Genomic DNA, 25,886 nt, shown 5'->3' on the forward strand with positions numbered 1-25,886 from the left:
TCTTCCTCCTTCCTTTTTCTTCCCACTCCCTTTCTGATATGGAAGGATGGTAGTATTACCTTCCCACTGTTTGCAGTGGAAGGCTTCCTATATTCATGCTTTGGATAAATGTAATGTTTATGTCTCCAGAGTAAACCTCTGACTATTCCAGGAAAACAAACAAACAAACAAAAAACACTTACTTACCAAGCATAGCAATGCATTGTAGTTACTGTATCGGCATGTGGCAGTAAGGCCACGGTTCAACATTCTGTGTAGCTGTTGTCCCCTGTAGATAGATGTCAGGGTACTTACCTGTCTAGGGGTTAATATTGTCAAAGCTATATTGCTCTTCTATAGAGAGAGAATGTGAAGGAAACTTTAGATGGCTCAAGTCTTTGCCCTTAACCACAAATAATGTTTGAAGAAGTTTATCTACTTATATAAAGAAGCCTTAGGGCTTGCATAAGTCATCTCCCAAATATAGTTTTACAGTGTTCCTTTATCAAATACCTCACAAGCATACAGAGATTTCTTTTTTTCTGAAAAAAATGTATTTTTTTTTTTTTTAAAAGTATCCTCTTTTAATAAAAATACGCTCTAAGCCTGGTTGTCTGTCTATTTGGGGCTGACAAACAACCAGGGGCTGTAATTTCCATGCAAATTAGCAGAGAATCAATAGCATCTGGTCAAAGACTATACCTCTCAGAAACAAACCCTTAGCAATTGTTTACACGAAGCACCATTAAAATGGTTCCATTTAGATGATCAAACAGTGAATCAAAAAAACAATAACTTAAGCTACAAAGACACACAAGTGTGGATATTTATCCAGCTTTATAACAAAATAGGGTTTTCCTGGCAATTCCCTTCAATCCCTATACTCAAATGCTGCTTAGAGAGGTACATTTATTATTGTTATTACTTTTTTTCATGGTGGCATGCATTTTTCTCCAGTATGAATTATGGCAACAATCAGTTTTGAGACCCATATTGGACAAAAGTTAGTAAAGAGGTCCATCAGGGCAATGTTCAAGGCCATACCTAAAACAGGATCAAGTCCAAGATGCCTCAGTACAGGACATTTAGCTCTCCTCCCCCAGGAGGTCTAGGCTAGCTCTTCTGATGCCTGTTCATCCCAGATCTGCACAAGAGACCCTCTCTTGACTGACAGCTGGATCTTTTTCCATGGTGGAGAGGTCACCCAGTCATCTTCAAGAAGTCTTTCCATAATACATTTGGACAGCACTCACAGCACCTTTCTTAACTTCAGTCTTCATGTATGAAATGGGGACAGGAGCATTTTCCTTCATCACCTTAGCTGTTCAGGGAACTATCAGGTTCTCCTGTACAGTGACAGACTGCATCTTACTTCAGCAAGGAGAGGGACCCTACTCACATCCCTGGATGGAGAGGAAAAACTACATCAGAGGCATGACAGGAGCTAAAATGATTTATAAGGCAAACTCATACACCAACAGAATCAATCTTAAAATAGAAAACCTAACTAACCTATTCTGGATCAAAAACAAGCTGGTAAAATTCCATACATAGTAAATATAGTAACAGTGACATTTTAATTTTCCTGATCTCCTGTTGTGTTTATTGGTAGTTTATGTTATTTGCTCCATCACATTCTATTAATCTGGAAAGGCCAATTCTATGTTCAGTTCCTTAGTACTAGAGCTTTCTGCAATCAAAATAAAGCACTCTTTTGCTTTACCACGCAAGACCTCAGTATTTACATCCTTGTGAACACATTATATATGTGTACATAAACAGGAAGGAGTGTTCAACTGCATGGAATACCATTCAGTGACACGGACATATCAAGCAACTTTTATTTTAATGTATTTTTTAACAGAAATATTCAATTTCCAGCATAATGAATAATTGAACTTTTTAGCATGCAATATTACTTTTGCTAACTTGTCTAGCAGGGAAAAAAAAAATCTGTTACCATACACATTACTACATTAGACACTCAGTATCCTTTAATTCCATCAAAATTATGAAGCATTACCACAGTCATTAGCCCATTAAAATATTAATGGGAGTGGTTTTTGTTCAGACAAATTTTGTTTTGTCTTACCAAAACAAGCTAATTCTAAATCGGGATGCCCCACCCCTGGAAGTGTTTCAGGCCAGGCTGTATGGGGCTTTGGGCAACCTGGTCTAGTGGGGGTGTCTCTGCTCATGGCAGGGGTGTTGGAACTGGGTGATCTTTAAGGTCCCTTCCAACCCAGCCCATTCTATGATTTAAAGCTTTTACTCTGGCAGAAAAAGTGAGTTTCCATTATGTTCAATAATATGTTCTCATATAGTTTTGATTATGATTAGACCTCAGCTTGTTTTGTTTTGTTCAGTTCAGACAGTCTGCAATGAAAACTTAGCTCTATGTTGCTTTTCTTTATTGTGGGAAGAGCTGGCTTGGAGAATATAAAACTTCTGTAAAGTCAATGCAAGCAAAGGAGATACATAAGAAGTGATGTCACATGGAAGAGAACTGGTTCAAAATTTATGTGTGTAATTAGCCTTAATTATTTCCATGAATTAACGTAACATCTGTTTGATTTGTGAGATCTCCCTTAGAATGTTCCCAAAATATCTACCTTCCCCTTGAAACAGAGAAAAGATAATGTACAGGTCCTAGACAACACAAGAACAAATACAGTCGTAAAAAAAGGAAGTCAAAGACTTCCAGAATTACAATTTGGTTTCTCCATTTGGCATTAACAAATGTTACTCATTTCCTTCAACAGAAAAAAAAATACGAAATACATAATTATTCAGAAATTAACAACATCCCAAAATTAGGTAAAAAAAGCTGTAGAAATATATATATTCAACAGTACTGGTCTATTAGATACACAATATGCATTTTTCATTATTGCCTAACTACAATTCCAATCTCCTGGGTAATCAATAAAGCAAACAAACAAACAAACAAAAACAACCAACCAACCAACAAACAAAAAAAACACACACCTGACGTATTTACCCGAGGGAAAAGATTTAGAATTGTTACTCAAACAACATGTTGCACTTTCTTTTTAACATTTTCCTAGTCATACTACTGCCCCTTTCCACTACAGTTAACCACCACAAAACTTTGCCATCTAGGGAACAACAGTAATAAAAGTTCTGAAGCTGAAGTTGCATTTTTTAAATTACTTTAATTGCTAATTTTCCAATTCATAAAGCTGTTGTACTCCAGTCTATCCAGAAAGGACTTTTTAAGCCCAACTATGTCATATACAACATTCATACCTGTTTTTAAAGCCAAGAAAACATGCATTATTTAATAACTTGCTCAATATGGCAAGTCTAATATATACATAGATTTAATTATTATTAGACAGTGATACTACCTTGCTTACCATTTCCATTTTTGCAACACCCCACTGAACTTTGGACTAACCATACAGTGTTGGTTTCCCTCCCAGGTTCTGCCAGCAGACTTCACCCCGATGGTGCACTGGGCATCACTGTTACTTGGATATCCACAACTCTAGGAGCCATAGCAATGAAAAACAGAACCAAGATCTGACAAACAATCTGTAGCTCAAGTCCTTTCACACTCTCTCAGATGCAAAACCAGAAGAGATACAATAAGCCCTCATCCTTGCCCTGGCACAACTTACTAATTCAGTACACCAAGTGCTACCCTACCAGCTAGGCACTTCTGCAGGCTTGGAGCAAGCTAGCAGCAATGAGATATCTTCTTGAATGAGGCACCAAATTAAAGCTGTTTTGCACAGCTTACAGCACACATTAGCTCAGACACTGAAGCTTCTTATGATTCGGGATATACTGTACTAGGCACTATAGAAATGTACAATAAGAAACATTAACTGTGCCAATAACTGGCCCTGCCTGCTCTGCCTAGTTAGGCAAAGCACTGGGGAACAGAGGAGAATTAATTAACTTGCCAAGACACACACTACTTGGTAACAGAGCTCACAATGTTCTTCTAGCTCTCCCAAGACCAGAACTGCCCTGTTTCTAGGTCACACTGTGCCCTCTCTCACAAAGATTATCTTTCCCAAGGATCACTTGTGTCCCCAATTTTACCTGCATATAATACAGAATTTAGGATGCATAAAAGGTTACACAGACTTAAGACTCAAGGAGCAGATGCTACTGTAATTAAAGACCAATTAAAAACTAAAGTGAAAAAGATGCATAGAAAATCTTGCTGTTATCAAAGACAAAATCTTATTAGAAAACAAGAAAATGTAATGCAGTTGAGGCACAGGTGTTAGAACAGAGTGGAGCTAAGTCCCTGCACAAACAGCATGCCGCCAGCTCTTGCCACTCAAAAAGCATCATTGCAATTCCAGACCATTTGCATTTCCAATCCACACACATTGATTCAAATTGTTTTCCTTGAACCCCCATTAGTCTCTGGCAAAACACTTATCATCTTCAGTAAGAGGTGAAAACATGCTTCTGACCTTAGCAGAAAGGTAAAGATGCTGAAAACTAAAAATTACTCTTATTTCCCGAGGCTATCAATGTTAAAGTGTCAGATGTAGGGAGCCATTTAGACAAAAATGTGGTTGCATAACTTTATTACGTAGGGATTCTGATATAATTAACTATTAATTAAATCATACAGATGAGTAGAATTGTGCTTGCTGGCAAACAAGCTTTTCCTGAATTATAATAAACTTAAATATTACTTAATGAACACTGTGGAAACAAAATAATGTGCTATTGCTCTACTGTTTTTCTCATTCATAAAGTTGATGATTTAAAATTACATCACTAATTAATCAATTAATTATGATTATGGTGGTATAGGAAGAAGTCACCTGCTGTAAAGGCATTTCTAAATAGTTTATGGGCCAACAGTAGAAGTTACAAGACTCTAGATCAATTCAAGACAAAGATCTGAAAAATCAGTAGACATATAATTTTATTTTCTAAACCAGAGTTAAGAGGACAAAAAAATTGCCTGTGTTTTCAGCTGTTTTCATAGTGGAATATACAGAACTCTTACTCATGGCATGCAACTTCAAAAGAGAGCTGCCTCTAGGACCTCTGAAGAGATTTGAAATAGTTTGCGTAACGTGTGAAATTTGCATTTGTTGCAAGAACACAACCCAATCACAGTCATTCTTTAATTCACATGATGAAGGTAACAGTTAACACAACTGTGTGGGGAAAGGATGCAAGGATTTTGTGCTTTTGGCTACCAACATCATGAAGGAAGGTAGAGCAGAGGAAGGCTATCCAGGCTGGCATTACAACATTCCTCTACAATTACATAAACCTAATGATCACCACTACCCTATCACCCAAAGCAAACAAAGAAACCCCTCATCTCCCCCCCCCCCCCCAAAAAAAAAAAAAAAAAAAAAAAAAAACTTTTGAAATCTGGTTATTAACTGAGAAAAGGCAACTCCTATATCCAAAACTCATCAAAGAGATTATGAATGAAAAACAAAAGCCACAAGTAATTCCACAGGAAGGATGAAATTCACCCTTTGCAAGCAAATCTGATTTTTAATAATGTAAAGAGAGTATATAGATGTATTACATATCTCTTGGGAGGCAATAAAAAGTACATTTAATTCAAGGGAATCAATGGAAGTAAGGGATTCATATACCTCCAAAGGTGGGACCAAAAGATGCTCACGCAGTGAAGTCTATACAGAAAACTCTAAGTCAACTCTGGTAACAGGATTTTCCAACTTTTTCTGGTAAAAGATCAGCATAAACCAGAATGGATTGAGACTTGGTGACTGAGGAGGTTTTTTTGATTGGTTGGTTTTGTTTTAAAACAGAGTGAGGAATACAGGAAGAATGACTTCAGTTCCTAGGGCCTTCCACACTACTTCATTAAGTAATTCAGTATCTCACCCACCTGAGTGAAAGCGGTGATGGAAATTAATTGTTCAATTTACAAAGAAACCATTCTAGTAGCAGGCAATCCTGCTTTTAACAAAACAAACAAACAAAAACAAACAAACAAAAAAAAAACATGGCAACAGTTTCATTATTTTACTATGTCCTGTTTAAGCTCAATCAATCTACAACAAAATGTAATCTAAGCAGCTCTAGTCTGCAACTGCATCTGTCAGAAAAAGCAGGTTTTACAGCATTTTATTATAGCAAGAACAAACTCCAAGCTTTCTGGTAATCTTCAAAAACACTTCTATTTTTTCTCTCAATGAAAAGCTCTCAAGCTAAGTATTTAGGATGTCCTTTATAGAAAGGTTAAAAATAAAGAAGAATGAATCTGTGCTGCATAGTCTTGACATAATAAATATAAATGCAAAACTGTCTGGATAACCATAGACAAAGGAGCTATCAACAGAGCACTCTCAAAATGGAAAGACACATCAAATGGCACTGTAGTCTGTTTCAGTCAGTCATTAATTAATGACACTGACAAAAGAATATATGCTTATTTGCAGATGACAAAGGCAGCCAGAAGAAACTCTAAATTATCTAGAAAATTGATAAACTGCCTGAAAAGAAACCTCTGTGAAATTCATTATGGGAGAAACCCAAGATTGTGCAGGCACACACAGAGAACCAACTGCACAACTTAGGATGGAAGAGCAGTAGGTCAGCCATTCTCCAAGAATGGATTCTTCTGGGGAAGGTTACAAGCCAACTAGAAAGCAACAGTATTTCCAATAATGTTGCAAAGAAAAAGTACTGAAAGCACAACAAGCTGAGAAACAGATGAAATTACCCTTCAGCCTGCTGCATACGGGTAAGGTCTTAGACAGGGTCTTTAAGACCAGGGTTAAGTACTGCTTTTCGGTAATGTAAGGACCAACTGAACCATCTGCAGCACCAACCAAAATAACGTGAGATCTAGCCATAAAGAATATAAGGAAGAAAATCTACATAATGAAAATATTAAGCGTAGAAAAAAGACCAACTTCCTAAGGTCCTTTCTGAGTTCATTTATTATTATTATTTGAAATGAAAAGCTCACAATATGCATTTAGGATGGTTTTAAAAGGCTAAAAGTGATAGGCAGACAAGGGAATAACCAATGAATAAGTAGATTGCAGAGGGAGGGCAGCACAAAAACCAACCACCAAAGCAGATGAGGGAAATTAAGGAGGCTCTTGATTCAAGGAGTCTGTCACCTGTCAATAACCTTTCCCTAATTTAAATGAGAATGTTTTCACATTAACTCCTTTCATATCAGCTGAGCTAACAGCAGCATATACACACACAGATGAGGTCTCCTAACCAACTGCCTGGGTCTCCAAAAGGCTAGCCCAGCTCCAGGAATTAATTCCACCTGGGAAACTGATGACGGTAAGGACACTCCTGAATGTGGTATTATCTGACTTGGCTTTAGTATCCAGCTCTGCTAGATAGCTATCATATTTTGCACAGCATTTGATTGCTGCACAGTTTCTGGACATGCAGTTAAATGCTGCAGTGCACAGCAGCACAGTCTAAAAATGCTACACTGGCTTCTTATAAATTGCAGAGGTCACAATGACCCTTCTAAGAAACAGTTAGAATAAGGCTTCTTAACCCTTCAAGCACCACCTTCAACCTCCATTGCCTCACTGGAAGTACAGGGTTATTAAAAATAATAAGAGTTATTTTTCAAGCAAGATCCCCAGGCTTGGATTTTGGCCAAGCTATAAGTGAAGGATGCAAGAGCAAAGGGTGAACAAATCGACTGTTCGCCTCCTTGCAGCTACAGGCATTGTATAGAGAAACTCCAGACTTTTATAAATTATGCAAACTTGGAATGTGGCCACTAGCAATCTACTAGCTACTGAGAGGCATTCTTCTAATGCCTTGATCAGCCCTGAGGATGCTCCTAGATTTAAGGCTGTGGAAGTCACTTGCCACAGCTGCTCTGAAACAGAGAGGAATATACAGGTAGGCTACACCATTCAACTTACAGAAGGTCTTGAATCTCTCTCCAAAGTCACAAGAGCTGCAATCACTTAGTAGAAAATGCAATGTATCGTGAGACTGGTGAGTAACAGGGGATTCTGCTCTTTTAAAGAAAGGAGCAGTTAGTAAAATGCAGACAGTATTAATCCTGTAGCAAGAAGCATCCCATCTCTCAAGCTTGAAATCAGTACTAAGAGAATCCTGTTTCAATCACAACATGAGATGATGAGCAGCCTCCACCCCCCCCCCCACCTTTAGAGACCCTCTGAATGACTGAGATTCAGGGAGTAGCTATAGCAAAGTTGGAGGTAGAAAAAAAAGACACAAGCCTTAAAAGTTTTTGGTATCTGATGAACATAACCACAGGAGTCCAACAAGTGCTCTGAGATTTTACAGGCTTTGCCTGAATGCTTAAGTGCACAAATGCATTGGATTCAGGTCACTTTTGTACTGCTGAAAAGATAATTTATCTGCTGTATATATCAAAATATATCAAGCATATTTCATTTGCTTCCTAAAAGCAGATTCAGCTGCCTATGGAAAAGATCATAAAAATAACAAGTAAGGACCCAAGACTTCCATATATTTCTTGACATTACTAACTGCTGCTTTAAAATCTGGACAATCTATAATAATTTACATACTAGCTTGCTCTGAGTTGACTCTATGATTAAGTCATTGTAATTTATGTCTCTTAACTAAATATAGAGTGAATGGGAAATATCTGCTTATCCCTGCAAGGGATACTTTGATTTTAAAGTACAGTCAGATATTTTTTTCTAGAAACTTCAATCCACAATAGGTTAGGCATCTTTATTAAAAAAAAAAAAAAAGTGTATTGTTATATATAAAAGTTATATGTTTATTAATTTTAAGACTCTACTGTCACCCATAGGAAAAAAAAAAGACAAACACAAACAGGCTATTTATTTTTGTTATTAATTCCCTGTCCTACTGATGAACTTCTATAATACTTTCTCTATGTGCTGAGAAGCATTTAAAAAGTGTAAGGACTTTCAAAATGTATTGTGAAACAAACATGGTTACTCCTTGATAACAGGCCTGTTGCTTTTGAAAGCACTGCTCTTCAGAATTAATATTGTACATCCAAACATCTCTATGTTTTTTGTTTGTTTGTTTTTCTTCAGTACATACATCCTGAAAGTATATTGTTTTTAAGGTGAAAGAAATGGAATTGTGGAAAAAAAATATAGCTGCTCCCTCATCTTTTTATAGGCAAGGGAGGAACCAAGCAATACACAGATTTAAGCTATCTAAAGGGTTCTGTCCCTCACAGCACATCAGTCATATGCTGACCTCTTCACCTGGTTGGTTTTCTTTCTCTATTCAAACATAAGCACCTAAGTAAAGCCTTCATCTCACTTCAAAAATAAACAGTTGCACAAACAAGCATTAGGACTGTGACTACATAGTAGTGACAAACATTGAGCACATAGAAAAGAAATCATCTTACTACTACAGGCAATGTCTCACATGGAGATAAACAGATATGATTGGTAAATTTTGTCCAATTTGCTGCCTTTAAACAGCAATACCAACCGTTGGGTGTTCTTCACAAAAACTGAATACAGTAAAACAATGAAATTTGTTTTTACATTTGAAAAGCAACCACTGTTTTGAAGCGGCAACATAAAAAGTTTACTTACATTTCACACTACTAACAATGCAGACACGTTGCAAACTAATAGGAGCAGTCTTCTTTACACTGGGCATATGATTTTCTCTGCTTTTCAGATGGCACAGTATATAATTTTAATGCATTTTGCTTGCATTTCAGAGGCTTTGTAGTCAATATGCTGAAGTGGCAGAAGATATGGTTGACCAATTTCAAATAACATTCCAGGATGGTATAATATAGAGTTATTTTAAAGGTAATATTCTGAACCCCCTTCAGATTTCAAAATATGAAAGACTTCGAGGATGACTGGACTCATCACTTAAGATTCTGTCACAGTAGTGTATGAGTGGCTGTAATAATGTTTACTGCAGTTAACTTAATCATGTGTTTGCAGATGGATGCAGAAACCTGTTTGTTTAGATTTTTTTTTTTTCTTTCATCTTGGTCACTCTTCTCTTTGTGATAATAAAAGATATCCCAGCTTCATAAATGCAGCATAATTTACTCCTAGTGTGAGTTACAGTTCTGAGAAAAACAAACTATTTCAGTATAATAACTGAAAAGCCAGATGAAAGGTGAAATCAAATTGTCAGACTAGTCTTTAATTTTCATTGGAATAGCTGTATTGGAAAAAATGTATTTTGGTGCATTTTGTATATGCAGCTGTATCTTTGTCTTTGTAGCCTGCAAAGATTAACTACCATCAAAAATAAACCTGGTTAGTATAATGAAATTATCGTACTTAATTAGATGATTCAACTGAGACCCAGCAGCAAACTTAAAATGTGTCTCTCTTCCAAGATAAAAACAGCCTAGGCTCAGCCCTGACAAATCAAATAAAAATTCAACACAATACAATAACAAGTCTCTGCTATTTCATCTTTTTCTCTTGCACTATTCTCTAATAAGCAATGCTGAAAATCTCCCTTGAAAATAACAGGGACTAAAACACATCCACTATGTAGCTCTAGCTTTTGTGCACAATAAGCAGTTTCTCCACTGAATAAACTATTTCATTTGATCTTCTTTATTCCAGCATGACTTTCCCTTAATAAAGTAATCCCCTACACACTCAACTTCTATCCATTGCTGTCAGTGTTTTAGAGGCTTGATGATATAGGCAAAACTAACTTTGATACTTTTAATTTCTGCTAATTTTCTGTCCTGACCTCTCTTCTACAGTTCCAACTGCCAGAAATTTAATAACCAAAAAAAAAAAAAAAAAAGGCAGAAAGCATCCATCCTTGCATTTATGGCTTTGTATATTACAGATTTGTCCACAGTGGCATATATTTTTTTTTTCTATGTTGAAATGGTCCATAATGTTGGATGAGAATAGTTTTTATCTTTGCATGGATAAAGTCTGAACCAAAAGATAGTAGTGCAATCTACTGGCGCTTTTCAAATCAGTATTTATAATGGACAAGAGCACTGATACCTATACTGATTTCAAGGGGTTGGAATGACACTTCTCTCCAGGATCTGTGCATACTTGTCTGCAATGCAAGACAAGAATATACTGGAAATTGCTCCCTAAAGAAGAGAAAAGCAACAAAATGGGGTGAGGAGGTAGGTGGGTGAGACTTTGTCCTGAAACATAGGACTTTTAAATTTGCTTTTGTGAAAGGAACATTAAGTTTACAGTTTATAAGAAAGGATCGGATCGTTGAAAATCTTAATTTTTTAAAACAAGTTGATGATAAGACAGAGAGACTATTAAGAGTATTGCAGTGAGAGATATTGTAATGGGATAATACCATTTTACAGGCATGTAAATGTAAAAAATCATCAAATTATAAGTAGCCATGAAACAGACATTTAGCTTAAGTCAAAAACACAACAACAGCATGAATGACAAACTACAGGTAACAAAAGTTCCAACCCTCTAGACCTTATCAGGAAGCATAAAAGACAGAATAAGTAGGTCAAAGAACGAAGAAGTTATCTGTATCAAGGATTCATACCATAACAGGAAATTTAGCACAACAGATTCCTATCCAACACTGGCAGCATACCCAGTCTGCAGAGAGAAAAGTGATAAATTCACAATAATCCAGTGAAGACAGAGGAAAGCACTCACCCCTGACATGAAGACTGGCTACCAGCATAATCCCAAACTGGACATGCTGTAGCTGTGCCCGTTCACCCTCAGAGGATGCATAACCTTCCAGCTGCTACCCACAATCCCCAGACATCCTACAAAGCACTGGGAGGAAAAACAAACAAGACAAGACAAAGAAAACAGGAACAAATCTGGAGATGACCAAAAGAAGGGGATTAATACAATAGACATGAAACGCAGTCTGCAAAAAAAAAAGTGTAAGAGTTTTAAACCCTTTTAGAAGCAAGAGCAATATCCAACGCCTCTGATTCAGAGCAGCAGGCCAGACTGCTTTTGGAAGATATGTGAAGCACATTTGTTACAGAACAGAAGAAGTTTAAGAAATGAAGTCTGGCATAATTGGCAGAGTTACCACAGGAATCAATCCTAGTTAGCTGTAAGTAAGGGAATCTGACTTGGGCGACTGCAGAAAATCAAGCTGATGAAGGAAGTGACAAGCCAAGCAAGCAGCTGAAAGGTTGAAGTGTGCAAGCGAACAGGTATTGAGATTGGACAGATTGAAATCAAAACGTGTGCAATGACCAAGGCGATGACTACAGTTTTGAGGGCAGGTAGACAAAACAGATACAGTGTGGCAACTCAATCAGGTGGCATCACGTGCCTGTATCTTTTGTTACAGCCCAGAGACCAGGCGCTAAAGGTAGGTGTCAAGGATGACACTTGGCTTACAGGGTCAAAGTGACAGGCAAGATGATGAATTTATCCTCTTCAATGAAAAAGGTAGTGGAAGAAGATGGGTAAGCAAAGCTTAGGAGCAGTAGTTTAGCTACAAATAGGTAGTAAGAGTCCCATGTTTTTCACCACCACCACCCCACTCCATCCCCCTTGATAGAGAGAGGGAGAGGGAGAGAGGCTGGAGGCTGAGTTTGTACCAAAGAAGGAGAGAAATCTAGAGTAGGATGAATCAACTCACCACCAGTAGAAAGACAGCTGTCCTACAATAAGACATATTGGATCAAAAGTCCGGGAACAGATCTTGTGGGATGCACAAGAAAAGATGGAACCCTTGAATACAGGTAATGACTATATAGCAACAGTGTTGCCTATAATAATAAAAAGGAAAAGCAATTAAACCTGCATGTACTAGAAGCTCCACCTTTGAACCTTTCCACTTTCTGTTCTTCAGATAAAGAGTTTGAAATGCAAGCAAGAGGTGGCACAAAAATGGTAACACTATAATGCTTCTGCCCCCCCCACCCCCACCCCTACCCCCCACCCCCGCTTTTTAAAGATTTAATTGTAGCACTAAAAGGCCATTTTAAAACTGATTTTTTTTTTTTCTTGTGGATCTCAGTCATGCTAAATAATATTTTTTATCAGATTTACAGGGGTATAAGAGACATTTACAGCAATGCATTTCAGTCAGAGTAATAGTTATAGGAAAGGGTTGACCAAAGCAAAAAACCTCTTCATTAATTCTTACAAAGGAAAAAGAAGAGCTTATTTCCCATCCAAGAAACCGTTTGTTTCTGTATGTTGTTTGTTTGTTTGTTTTTAATTTATGAATAGTAACAAACAGGACATTTTATTTATGAACAGTAAGAGACAGGCCAAATTAATGGTTGACATCACTGGAGAAGCTCTGTTCAAGTAATCCACATGAAAAATTAATCCTCCCTAAATATAACTTAATAAATCCATGTATACATTACATTAAACAACCACACAGATATCTGAGCTTGTGTTCATATCATGTCTCAGCTTCAGAAAAACTCAGGGCAAAGAAAACGCTCAGAAGCAATCCATTTGGGTTTGACTGCTGTCTGACTGCATATTTGCAAAAACAAATATACTCTGTAGGAGCTGGAGAATAATTAAGTGACCAGATGCCCATTCAGTTCTTATCCTCTGGCAAGACAGATCACTCCCATGCCATTTGCTACATGGGCACATTTCCACAGAGCTCTAGGCTAGGACCAGCAAGTCATGGCATGAGCACAGGGCAACTACTTCGTCATTGCCTTTTATATCTGAATTTGAACTTGTGATCCCAAGGTGAAAAGCTTCATATCCTGACAATGCCCTAAAATTATTTAGCTTTTTAAACACAGGAACACTAATGCAAATCACACAGGCAGAGAAAAAAAAATGGAGGAAGGAGTCTGAAGTCTTTGACATGACATTCCTAACACACTACGTTGTACCTTTCAGCTATTCGGCTTCTCTGTTATTAATATTCTTGTGATACCCGCTGCTCTCATCTTAGGGTAATACAGGTGGTGTACACAACCTATGTTTTTTGGCTTGAAAGGCAGGAGAACAAATGTCTCACTTTACTTATTATCATGGAGTATAATCCTGCTTGTTTTTTTTGTTGTTGTTTGTTTTTTGTTTTTTGTTTTAAACATTGTGCATCTTTATTAATGGCAATTTAGTTTTGTCAATAGTTTCATTCTTAAAGAATGAAAAATTGTTATTCTAAAGTTCTATATTTTGAAATTAATTTTAATAGGCAATATTCTTAATTATGTGTTTTATGTAACTCAGTTCTCAGAATGAAAAAACATATGTACATTATATGTACTGTATATTACTGCCTTTTATTCTACCACAGTACATGCAACAGCATTACAAAATAGGATGTTACCCTTTAATTTTGTACTTTCCCATTATACTTATCTAGAGTGTAACATCATGTAGCTATTCAACACTGCTGCTTGACCTCTACTACAGTGGTTCTCAAAAAATTCCATGTTTTTTAGACTGTGTTGCGCATTCTTCTTATGATGCATCATTACTTACTTACTACTCTGCCAGTACCTTGCAAGACACTGCTGCCTTTAGATACTACCAGAGACACCACAATTACAGGATAATACTGCTTCACTCTGTAGATGATGGAGCACTGACATAGGTTGCCCTAAGAGGTGGTGGACTCTCCCTCCTTGAGGATCTTCAAAAGCCGCCTGGATGTGGTCTTGAGCCACCAGCTGTAGGTGGCCCTGCTTGAGCAAGGGGGCTGGACAAGAAGATCATCTAGCATCTTCCAACATCAGCCATTCAGCAATTCTGAAGAACATGGATCCTATTATTTCGAAGTCCTACAGAGTCATCTTGACCATGCACAGGAATTTAATACAAGTTACTTCTGACAAAAAAAATAAATAAATAAATAGCCTGTCAGCTGAACAGAACTGAAGAATAAACACCATGATATAATACCATGCTTAATTAACTTTCTTTTCTATCAAAACATCAGTATGCTTTATGGAACAGTCATAATGATCTATTACTTTGCAACATAACATTACACACTTACCCATATAAACAGAAAAATTACATTGTCTGATGTGTCCAATGACTAACTAAGAATACAATGTCACTGCTTCCAGTTCAAAAACATAACTATAAATTATACCTATATATATTAAATTTCTTCTCTATGCATGGAATACTGTAATTAGCCTTTTTTCCTACTTAATTTTCAAATTCAGAAACTATCTTTGTAAAATCAGAACAAAGAGACCACTAAGCTTCTGCCAATAGAAGCAACAACGTGCCACGGGATATGAAGCATCAGTATCCACAAATATTCCCAAGATAGACAGCATACTGTCAACAGAGCCAGTCTTGGGATTATCTGAATTCTCTTATTAATGAGAAACAGTCTGGATTTGTCTGCAATTATTAGATCAGTACAAAACAGTTTTCACAGACTGCAATATTTTTAATGTGGCTTTAGCCCATTTCAAGATAGTGTAAGGACTTGGCAAAAATCATGAGATTGCATTGAGTTAGGCTGCAGTTCGGGGACAAAAAAAGTTAGGCTCCCACTGAGAGGGCATTAGTTTTCTTCAGCTAAAAGGGAAAGCTTGGCTATTCTGCAGCTGGTTGATAACATTGGCAGGCCAGGCAGTGAGCACGTGCTAGCATGGGCTACAGGCAGACTGGCAGGGACCTGCACTTACCAGGATGGAGGACATCAAGCAGGCTGCCTCTGTTCACAGAGCACTTTCTGTACACTACTTTGTGATTCTAGGGGAGGTTGTTCTGATGCTATTTTTAGCTGCATATCTAAATTAGTATTGAATGAGCTGGAGTAAGAGGATGTATCCATGGGGCAGTGTGCCCCAAAGTACATTCACCCTAGCCTTCCACTGCAGTAGGCAGTGCTGCTGTTCTGCTCTTCCAACCCCATGCTGGTCCCAGCCACAAAGCAGAGAGTGGTTATTGCTGCTAAGAGCAGCACAAAACGCTATGTATTATACATCACACTGTACACATGTGCACACGTTCCCTTTCCTAGCGTAATGGTCTAAAATACTCTAGTAGCCAGCCAGGCACCAAACAGCTCAGCTAAGCATCGTTTTCCCCATGCATGCATTCACAAGACAAAGTAATTCATTTTTTTGTGAGTTTCCTTACCATTTCCTAACTCCACACACTGTTCCCGTTGAAGAAACATTCATCCCAAGGAAAAAAGCAAGTTTACACATCTCAAAACATGATTAAATAAAAAACTGGTTGGTGTTAGCAACCCTCTATAAACTGCAGACTCATGTCATGTCACACACATACCCACTCCACTACAGGATATTACATGGTGGGTGTTTTGGACTGAAGCACTAAGGAATGAATCTCAATGCATAACCTCACTTAACCCTAAATGCAGTAAAAATTGCAGCCTGAAAATGAAATTAAAATAACATAATTCATTACACTGCACACTGCATAGTAAAAACAAAAAAACATATAAAAAAATAAATATTTTGAGTCAACAAAAGTTCAAAGGCAGTGTGATTCAGCTAGGCAAGTAACAAGAAACAAAACCAGAAACTTTGATTTTCATAAGAACCATGGAAAATATCAAAATATCAGGACTTTGCAGAAAACATGGAAATTGCATCCATTAAATATGAAAATAGTAATGAATTTGCTACTGAAAACCTGGGAGAAGTGTTCCCTGTTAACTCCAAAAAAAAAAAAAAAAAAAGGAAACCAGCAGAGAATTTGCCAAGCAAATCATAATAACAGCTCTTCAAAACTGATACTAACAAATTCCCACTATTACTGTGAAAAGTTTGCTTTTTTTTCTCTCCTGTAAACATCATTTTGCATGTTGCAGTACTAAATTAATTTAAAAGAAGATACTCTTATCCAAAAGGGCTTTTCATTGTGTGTTCTACTATTTATGCCTGTATTTTTTCCATGAAAATACTCCTAGCTATTTCATATGACACAGATGTGGTTAAAATAAATTCCAAGAATACATCATTCATTCTGCTTATTCCCTCTCCACAATTTCCATTCATAGCCCTAATTTCAGCTCCCCTAATTTATGCCATCTGCCAAGTGCCAAAAATAACCTCCTATCCCAGCTATGCCTGCACCACCTAAACCTCCAGATAGAACCATGACAGGAAGATCATGCACTGATTGCTGGGCCAGAAGAATAATGGAAAGACAGTTTAGTGTAGACAGGCACATAAACCAGCACATCACAGTTAAAACAGCTGACTCACGGTTGTTTTACTGGAAATATACATAACATTTATGAAAGTTGTGACAGAATGCAAGAAGTATTTGCTTGGAAAATGCTGATTACCAGAGCTAAATTCATTACCTACCCCAATGACCTTGAGAAAAACCCTGACATTATGAGACAGTATCTATTGGTAACACCTCAGAGGAATGCCACCGGAATTTTCTCTCCTCAAAGTGTAAGCTTGACATAAGCTTTCCAAGTCTTGGCAAGCAGAGGCTACAGACAGCTCACGCCATGCATCTGTCTTTAGCACATTGGCTGCAGAAATGGGAGCCATTTCCAGGAAAATATGCCAGAAAGGTTACTGTCTCTGGAGGCAGGGAGGTGGAGAGTGCTGCCCCACATTCAGAGCCATGCCAACATCTAAAACATTTTGAAATAACTCACATTTTGAATCATTATGTATATTCAGCTAAAGACCAACAGAATTCACCAGTCAAGTCTAGACAAATTATCCTGATCCTGAAATAACGTTGTAGCATGAAAAAGAGTAGAATATGGTGTTCTCATACTTTTCAAATTAAAATTTGAGTCAAGCATTAGTGCACTTTGCTTCTTCTCCTTTAGAAAAAGACAAAGTTGCTCCATTATTTATATTCAATCAATCATTTAAGCACATCCTTTGTGTCTATTTATAATTCCAATGTTTAAATATAGTGTTCTGATTACTTCTTGTGTTTTTCAAGTACCATACAATAACATCTGGAAGATTATTTAAAAAAAAAAAAAATCAATAGAATCTATAAATCCAGAAACAAGTGCCTCACAACCTTACCACAGTGATGCTGACTGCTAGGATGCCCAGACTCTGTTTGTGTCAGTGTGACCCCTCCGGTGGTTTCCAGGTAGGGTACAGCACTGGAGACCAAAAAGGAAGCCCCCAGGGAGCACACAGAGTGGGTCAGGAGGGGAAAAGATAACAAGGGAGAGGCCATAATATGACTGTAGTCAACTGATGCTAGCTGCTTCTTTCCTCACTGACTCACTTAGCCTTCATATTTTTACCTCCAATCTTCTTGTGGACCAGTATTTCCACTCAGCTGTACACCCCACCTTTGTGAGATCAACAGAGATTGTTCCCCATTTCCCAGAAGATATTTTGAAGAAAAATTTGAAGCATTTTGAAGAAAATGCTGTCTCCGGAGTCCTTGTATTTGGGATACTGCAGTAACAACAGGAAAAATACGAAGGACCACAGAGTCAAGTTTTGTGCTGGGCAGGACTGTTCTGATGTTGTCTCTAGCTCCTGATCAGGGCAGAAAACCTCTTCTCAGCCCATCGGACCTCTCTATGGGTTTCCCAGATCTACTCCCTGAAGGGACTGGGCACCTGCTTCTCTTGGGAGAGGAGCAACCAGGCTCAGGTTTCAGAAGACACTGGACACAATTCTGACTCTTCTGCCATGCCCTCTCTGAGCACAGACACATATTTTTCCCCATCAGTACCATTTCTAGCTGGTCACTGATCCTTTCAGTGCCTTGCTAAGAACAACTCCCTCACTTATTCTCATGCTTCACACGGTACGGACTCACCATTTTCCCCTTGGGTTCAGTGGAGTAAGAAGTGACTATAATGTGATCCATGCTGTTTGATGTGCAACATGAACAAATCTGACCTTCTCAATGTACTAAATACTGAAAGAAATAACTACACCGGTGGCAGAGGCAGGAGAGACAGCCCCCATCTAACACTTTTGCAAGCATAAGTCACACCCTGAACACACTCTAAATATTTATTCAAAGCCACAGCAATCATGAAGGATTTTTAGCCTTGTTCTTCACTCAGTCTGAAGTGAGAACCAGATGAAATGAAAGCAAATAACAAGAAAACTAAAAAAAAAACATTAGAGTGTCCCATATTACAGTTGATAGCATCAGCTGAAATAAACCTGCCTTTTCTACTGTGGTCATTGCTTTAATGATACCGCTTGAATCCCTTTTGGCCTTAGTTAAAGCGCCTTCATATTCAAACAGTCATCTCTAAAGAGGCCATCCAAACCCTGAGATCAAGAAACAGGAGCTCATCTGAATGTTGGGCATGTAAGAACATAACTGATTTCCTATCACCTTAATAGCACATTACAGCTGCCATTAGATCAAAACATGTTTGTAACTGAACATCAAGGTGAGGCTATACGTGGTGCACAAAGAAAAGGAGGATGATAGCAACGCTGCATGTCTGCTTGGTAGTTGTGCACATCCTGCCTGACAGTGCCCATCTCACAGAGGGATTCACTCTTCTTTCTAATCAGTAATGGATGACACTAAATTCCCTTTAAGAAATTATGCCCAACTGAATTAGTTGGAAAGATGGATTCCACACCACTAGATAACCAACTAGCTGCTCTCAACATTGTGCCTGCATGCCCAAATAGTGCTTCAAATACTCCCTTTTCTGCTCCTTGCATTTCTGACCTGATGCAGTGCATATTATTTGTTGTATTCTCATGAATAACTGCCACTCAACCAGCCCCTACTCCAAAACACAGTCCATGCAGAGTTCAAGGTGCAAGCAGACCAGAACAGAGAAAGTCAATGTTACAGGGAGTTAAGTTACTCTAAAAAGGTTAAATTCACAATTTTTTTCTCTCAGATTATAAGAATGTTTATTTAAGATTCAATGCACACACACAAAAAACAAAAAAAAAAAACAAAAAAAAAAAAAAAAAAAAAGGTTTTGCCAACTGCTTATAACTCACATTTCAATCCGGATGGACAAATCTTCATAATGATATTCTGAACAAAGAATTACTGCTGCTGTCATATTCCAACCTGAGTAATATTGATAACCAAACCATGATGATCTGTGATTGAGTAAAAGGGATGAGTAACTTCCTAGTTAAAGTTTTCTTTACTTATCAGTGAGGTAAGCAACAATTAAAGGAAGGAAATGCTTAGGCACGGCATTTCAGAAGTCAGAAGCAGTTCTTGTAAAGCACAAGAACAGTACAATTCAAAACAAGGAAAGCCACACACAATTACAGGTCAAAAAGTTGAAAACATTAAAGGGAAAAACTGAAAACATTAACAGCCTAGAAGGCCAAAAAATAAAAATAAAAAATAAAATCAGAAACAATTAGAACAGACCCTAGAAAAAAATACAAGAACGAAGTGAAATTTGACAGGGCATCAAAACACTAGGTTAAAGGGATAGTCAGTACAATGATGAACCTTCTGCAGTTCAGTGCACTATGAGTTTATGTCTGGTATAAAGGCTCAGACACAACCTACTTACTACTATGTCTCCTTTAATTTTCATCCAAAATAGTCTTCTGGTATTTTCAAATGGGCATCTCAACTAGGCTTTCTTTCCATTTCCTTCTACAATTTAGCTCCCCAGTCTAGCAACTATAATCTAACAACATTCCAGTAAATATCAACCAAGATACTTAAAACTAAAATGAACACTTAAAAATGAATTGAAGTAATGCTCTGCGGAAACTAAAACAATATCAAATGGAGACAGTCTAGCCTTCAGACTTGACTGTAGCTCTTTTCAGAGAAAACACACTAAATAACCAGAAGGCATCTTTGCTTTTTCTGGATTACAGTTTGCCATAAATACAAATCTGAATCTGGTACTAGCTATATGAAATTGTACAACTTTTACAGTTATGCATACTAATAACATGCAAACTTCATCAATAACTAAGTTTCATATCTGGAAGAAGAGCTCATCAGTTCAATATAAGAAAGACTTAGAAGATAAGTCTGTAAAAAATAAGGTTACACTGAAATACATTACAGATAAAATGGCTGTGCTACAATCACATCAACCTCCAGTAGTGCCTCCTTTTCATTTTAAATATTACTAGCTTTGTTGACTCCCTGGCAAACTTGTTTCTTGCTTATTATGGATTAAAATACATGAATATATTTTTGTTTGTTTGTTTTTAGTATTACCTGTTATGCACTTTTAAAGTTGGCCTTGAAAAATCTGGTTTGGCTTTCATTGTTGTGTTTCTATATTTATAATGGCAGAATTTGAGTTCGTTTTTATTTTATTCAGTGGATGTGGCTGTCAGTTTTTGAAGGATGCCTTTCATTCTGCCCTTTCTGCCACACACATATTTTTTTTTTTATATAATTATTTGGTCTTTTCAGACTTTCCTTTACTTGATGGGACATATTTACTTGAGTCTATAACTTTCATCCTGCCTCCATGTGTCTTCCATTTTAGCTGTTCTTTTTGTTTTGTACAATAAAATCATTTTTGTCATTCAAAACACTAGTATACAAGACAAAGGTAACACAAGAGAGATACAACAGTGCCACCACCTCTTCTGTTGAAATTGCTTTGTGAACACAAAGAGGTATTTTTGTTCAGCAGCTATCATTATTCCGTCTCTGTCAAAAGATGCATGATATCTAGGAAAAAATAAATAGTAAAAATCAGAGACACTTTAGTTGTCGATGTAACTAAAAAATTAAGAACTAATTAAGAAAGATTATACAGGTAGTTTCAAGCATCAATTTTCTTTTCAGAAGTATATTATGTATATTTCTCTGTAGCTAAATTTGGTACATAATCCCTTGAAAAGCCCGAAAAAAAATAAATATTGCAAACTGGGAGTCATTGTGTAGAAAAAAACAAACAAGTAAGCAAACCAAACATAGGTAGGCTTGGTAGTGTTCTGCTTCATTAGGTAAAACACAGGAGGACCATCTTCTCCACCCTAAATTTGTACCTATTTATTAAAGGTTTGGGACCATGTACATATCAGTGTTCTTTTAATTTACCATTTTGAATTCCATATTTGCATCAAGTCTTCCAGCTTATTCACCCTTGTTACTGCTACTACTTCAATGACCTGTAGGGCTCAGCCTTGCCCCATAAACTCCTTCCCAATACTTGTTCAGCACAAATAGCTCTGTTAAATCATAGGAGACAACTCCCAAAGGACAGTTCCTCTAACACTCTCAGTAGAACCCAACTGCTTTTAGTTAGCAAGAAATAACAAAACGAACAATAAAGAACTCTATCCAACCCAAACTCAAGGACTGCATTTTCCTTATTTTCACTTTCTTTAGATAATAGCTTTTGCAATATGTCTTTCTCATACTATGCAGTCGTATTTCAGGGTGATCTGCTGCCAGTCAGCTTTGTGTACGTGACCATTTGTATTTGGTGAAAATTGATTAGGTGCAGTTGAAGAAAGCTGCTAAAAAGCTGGGGGTCAATAAATAAAAGAAAATTGAAGGGATATGGTTTTTGATTACAAGCAAACAAAAGAACCACTAGCATAGACCAACCACCAATGTTAAAGTGACATATGTCTAACATGTTAAAATTCTGTTCCATATAAATAAAAATATAATTGCTAACACTGAATTAATTAAACCTAAAAGCGACTTAGATTAATGCTTTGAATCATGTGAACATTTTTCACAGCCAGCTGCTGTGAAGAGGATTGTACCATCATATGCAGAGGATTATGATGTCATGCTGGACACAATCAGGAGTGGATGGTTTTATAAGAATCATTGATCCTGTTTTCATGGGAAAGACACGAGCATATTTTTCATTCACTTTCCAGAATGCAGTAACAGGAATCTTTTCTAGAAAATATATATATATATATTTTTTAATTAAAAAATGTAAAAAGTGTATAACAAAACAAATCCAAAGGATATACAACTACTGAAAAGCTCCTACTTGTGAAGAAAGACAGATTTACTGAACCATATATCTGCCATCAGCTCACTGCGTTTTTGTGCTGTGCCTACGAAGAGGTCCCTCAATTTAACCCTCATGTAACCGTACATCATATACCAGAGCACACTGAGCCAGTGCAAGACCTATTCCACTCTGTCCTTAGCACACTAGAACATCCCTGCCTAAACCAGAACTATTCTCCAAGAAACTCCTCAAACAGGAAGGTCCAAACTTAAAGGACTAAATAGTTTTTATTTGCAAGTGTATTACTAGAAGCTGTTTCAGAAAGACTTTTCTTTTTTTTTTTTTTTTTTTTGTCTAATATACTTAAAATATAAAAACTTTAGGAGACTGGAGAAATGCTGCAGTCCTGAGGCCTGTCTGCCCTGTCCCAAGCTCTCCTCCCCCCCCTGCTTTTTGGTACATTTTTCTTTAAAATGAAGTCCTCAATAAAAGAAGAAAAGGAGCTAATAAGGAGCTATTGGAGGTCTGGAAGCTTTTCCATTTTCTCAGCCATTTTTCCTCAAGGAAAAGTTCCTCTCAGCATCATTCCTCAAGGACTGTCTACCCATATCATCCTGAAAAGTTAGTCCTCTGTGTCCTCACTGAGGAGCTGCATCACTGTGACTTGCTTTTCAGAGATTCACAGCTCTGGTCATTCTTAGGACACCTAATGGCACTGGCTGGTATTCCCCTCTTCTGAAGGGAAGAAAAACCCACCTGAGGACACTGAGGAACTGCTATAGGTAAATTACATAATTTTTAAAATAACTTGTACAAAAAAAAAAAAAAAAAAAAAAAAAAAAAGTGGTATTACACCTTGAAATAAATGGGGCATTTGCAATACCTATAAGAAAATGTGTCCAGTGTTGAGCTCCCCAGTACAAGAGATACATGGATGTGCTGCAAAGGGGCCACAAAGAAAATGAATGGTCTGGTGCATCTCTTCTATATGAGTGAAGGCTGAGGGAGCTGGGATTGTTCAGCCTGGAGAAGAGAAGACTCAGGGGAATCTCATCAATGTCTATAAATACCTGAAAGGAGGGTGCAAAGAGGGCAGAGCCAGGCTCTTTCCACCAATGCCCAGTGCAAAGGACAAGAAACAATGGACAAACCAAACCACAGGAGGCTGTCTGAACATCAGGAAATACTTTCACACTGTGCATATGAGAGAGCACTGCCATAGGTTGCTCAGAGTTGTGGAGTCTCCCTCCTGGGAAGTCTTCAAAAGCCACCTGGGCACGGTCCTGAGCAATCTGCCCTAGTTGCCCCTACTTGAGCAGGGAGGCTGGAGCAGCTGACCTCTAGAGGCCCCTTCCAAACTGAACCATGCTGTTATTCAGAGAGCATCAACTGAGTATGAAGTGCCATTAAAATTTATCTTTTCAGAACAAACTGCATGCTAAACTGCACATACTAGTCAAACAGCAATTAAATGTTGAGCTGTAGTTCTCATCAATACAGTGATTTTTAGAACTTGGCTCAATATAAATAGATTGGGAAATTTTGAAGAACTATTGCTACTGGATCAATACAAAGTTATGTTTTTGAATTTCTTTTAGCAGTAATAAGTCAACAATTGTCCTATTTGCGCTATGCTTAGATATTAAATCTGAAACCTCTAGCAAGGGTAATGTCAATGGAATATGAAATTGTCAGACAATTGTTACCAACTGCAAAATAGAGGAAAACAAGAAGAGATATCCATCAGAAACTGAAGGGCAGACAAAGACCGGTTTGTTTTCAAAACGAGACCCTAAACCAGAAAAGACCAGTACAAAGACAAAGCTATAAACAGTACTCTAATGCATTTAAAATAGTAATTCAAATGCATCAATTTTCATACTGAACGGCATCTGAATGAAACTGTCTTAGTTGTACAGTTCTGAATATCATTATATCATTTTTCCCCCACTGTAAATTTAAAGTCATCAATTATTATCCTTTTATGGAAAAAAAAAAAAATGAAAATAAGTGTACCAAAGCATCTTCCCTGATGCTCTGAGGCATTCAATCAAAGCTTTTGGAACAGCCCCACAACACGTCTAGTGGATGGCTTCATGTCAAATTAATGAGAAATTTGGTTTGACCACCCAAAACATGCTGTTTACAGTCAAACCCTTTAGTATACATCTCAATTTGTATATGATGCACTGTTCTACAAGTGCTCTCTGATTCCAATGACCAAGATTTTTTAGGAAAAAAAAAAAGAGAAATATTTCTGGAGCCTCAGATTGTATGCAACACTTATGGTTTTGTATTTACAGGATCTCTCTCTTCACTGAGCTAGTATCATACACCAGATCTGTTGTTCAGGCACTGTGTGTTTTCAACTCTCATGAAGAAAATTAGACCTAGGGACACTTAGTACTTCTCTGAATCAGTCTCTTAATGAGGCAGGACTAGGTAGCATCCCTGGCTTCATTTATTGAGCATAATGCATGGAAAAGATGATGACGAGAAAATTGTTCCCGACAATGAAAATTATTTTTACTTCCAATTAAAAATGACTAAGAATTTCATTTAAAAAAAAAAAAAAATAGCATTGCAGGATGTCATGCTTGCATAGCTAAACAAGTGTCAGGAAGCTCATGAATTCATACAGAATGTGTCGTAAATACTGTATTATTGCTATCAGAAGTCTGACTAAATTCCACTGCATAGCCTAGCAATATATACATATATTCACTAAGCTATCATTTTTGCTTACAACAGAAGTGTTCCCAACACTCCTTAGTTTAAAAGAATAGTTTGAGCCTGAACTAAAGATCTCCTACAAGGACCTGAAGAAAAAATAAATAAATAAATAAATAAATTTGAACTCTCAAGCTGACTAACCACCTCATTCTGCCTTCATTTAACTTTGAGTGTTTCCCAACATCTGGGAGGTGGAAGGACAAAAGACGTTTTCTTTGATGGAAGGGCTTTTGTTTAAAAAAAAAAAAAAATAGAAAACATTTAGCACAACACAAAGAGAAAACCTGCAATATCAGAGTTATTGTTTATGACCAGTGCCCCAGGAACAGGAAGAACTTGCACCTAATAAATGAGTTTTTTTTTCTATATTATCTGATGAGAATTGTCTTTAATAAAACCAATCTAGCCTTATTAAATAA

General features: G+C 37.2%; 1 protein-coding gene across 8 annotated transcripts in view; it reads right to left on the reverse strand.

Moving 5' to 3' along the window:
• MYRIP (myosin VIIA and Rab interacting protein) overlaps positions 1–25,886 on the reverse strand; it is a 253,560-nt gene that overhangs the window by 190,537 nt on the left and 37,137 nt on the right. For 6 of the 8 annotated variants that reach the window (XM_035316293.1, XM_035316294.1, XM_035316295.1 and 3 more), the window contains exon 3: positions 21,393–21,482. The exons of the other annotated variants lie outside the window; for them this stretch is intronic. In XM_035316293.1, coding sequence (XP_035172184.1) covers positions 21,393–21,482 — 90 coding nt within the window. The remainder of the gene's footprint in view (positions 1–21,392; positions 21,483–25,886) is intronic. 8 annotated transcript variants of the gene reach the window in all.

Source organism: Oxyura jamaicensis, chromosome 2 (assembly GCF_011077185.1).
Source record: "Oxyura jamaicensis isolate SHBP4307 breed ruddy duck chromosome 2, BPBGC_Ojam_1.0, whole genome shotgun sequence".
Classification (NCBI taxonomy): Eukaryota; Metazoa; Chordata; class Aves; order Anseriformes; family Anatidae; genus Oxyura; species Oxyura jamaicensis.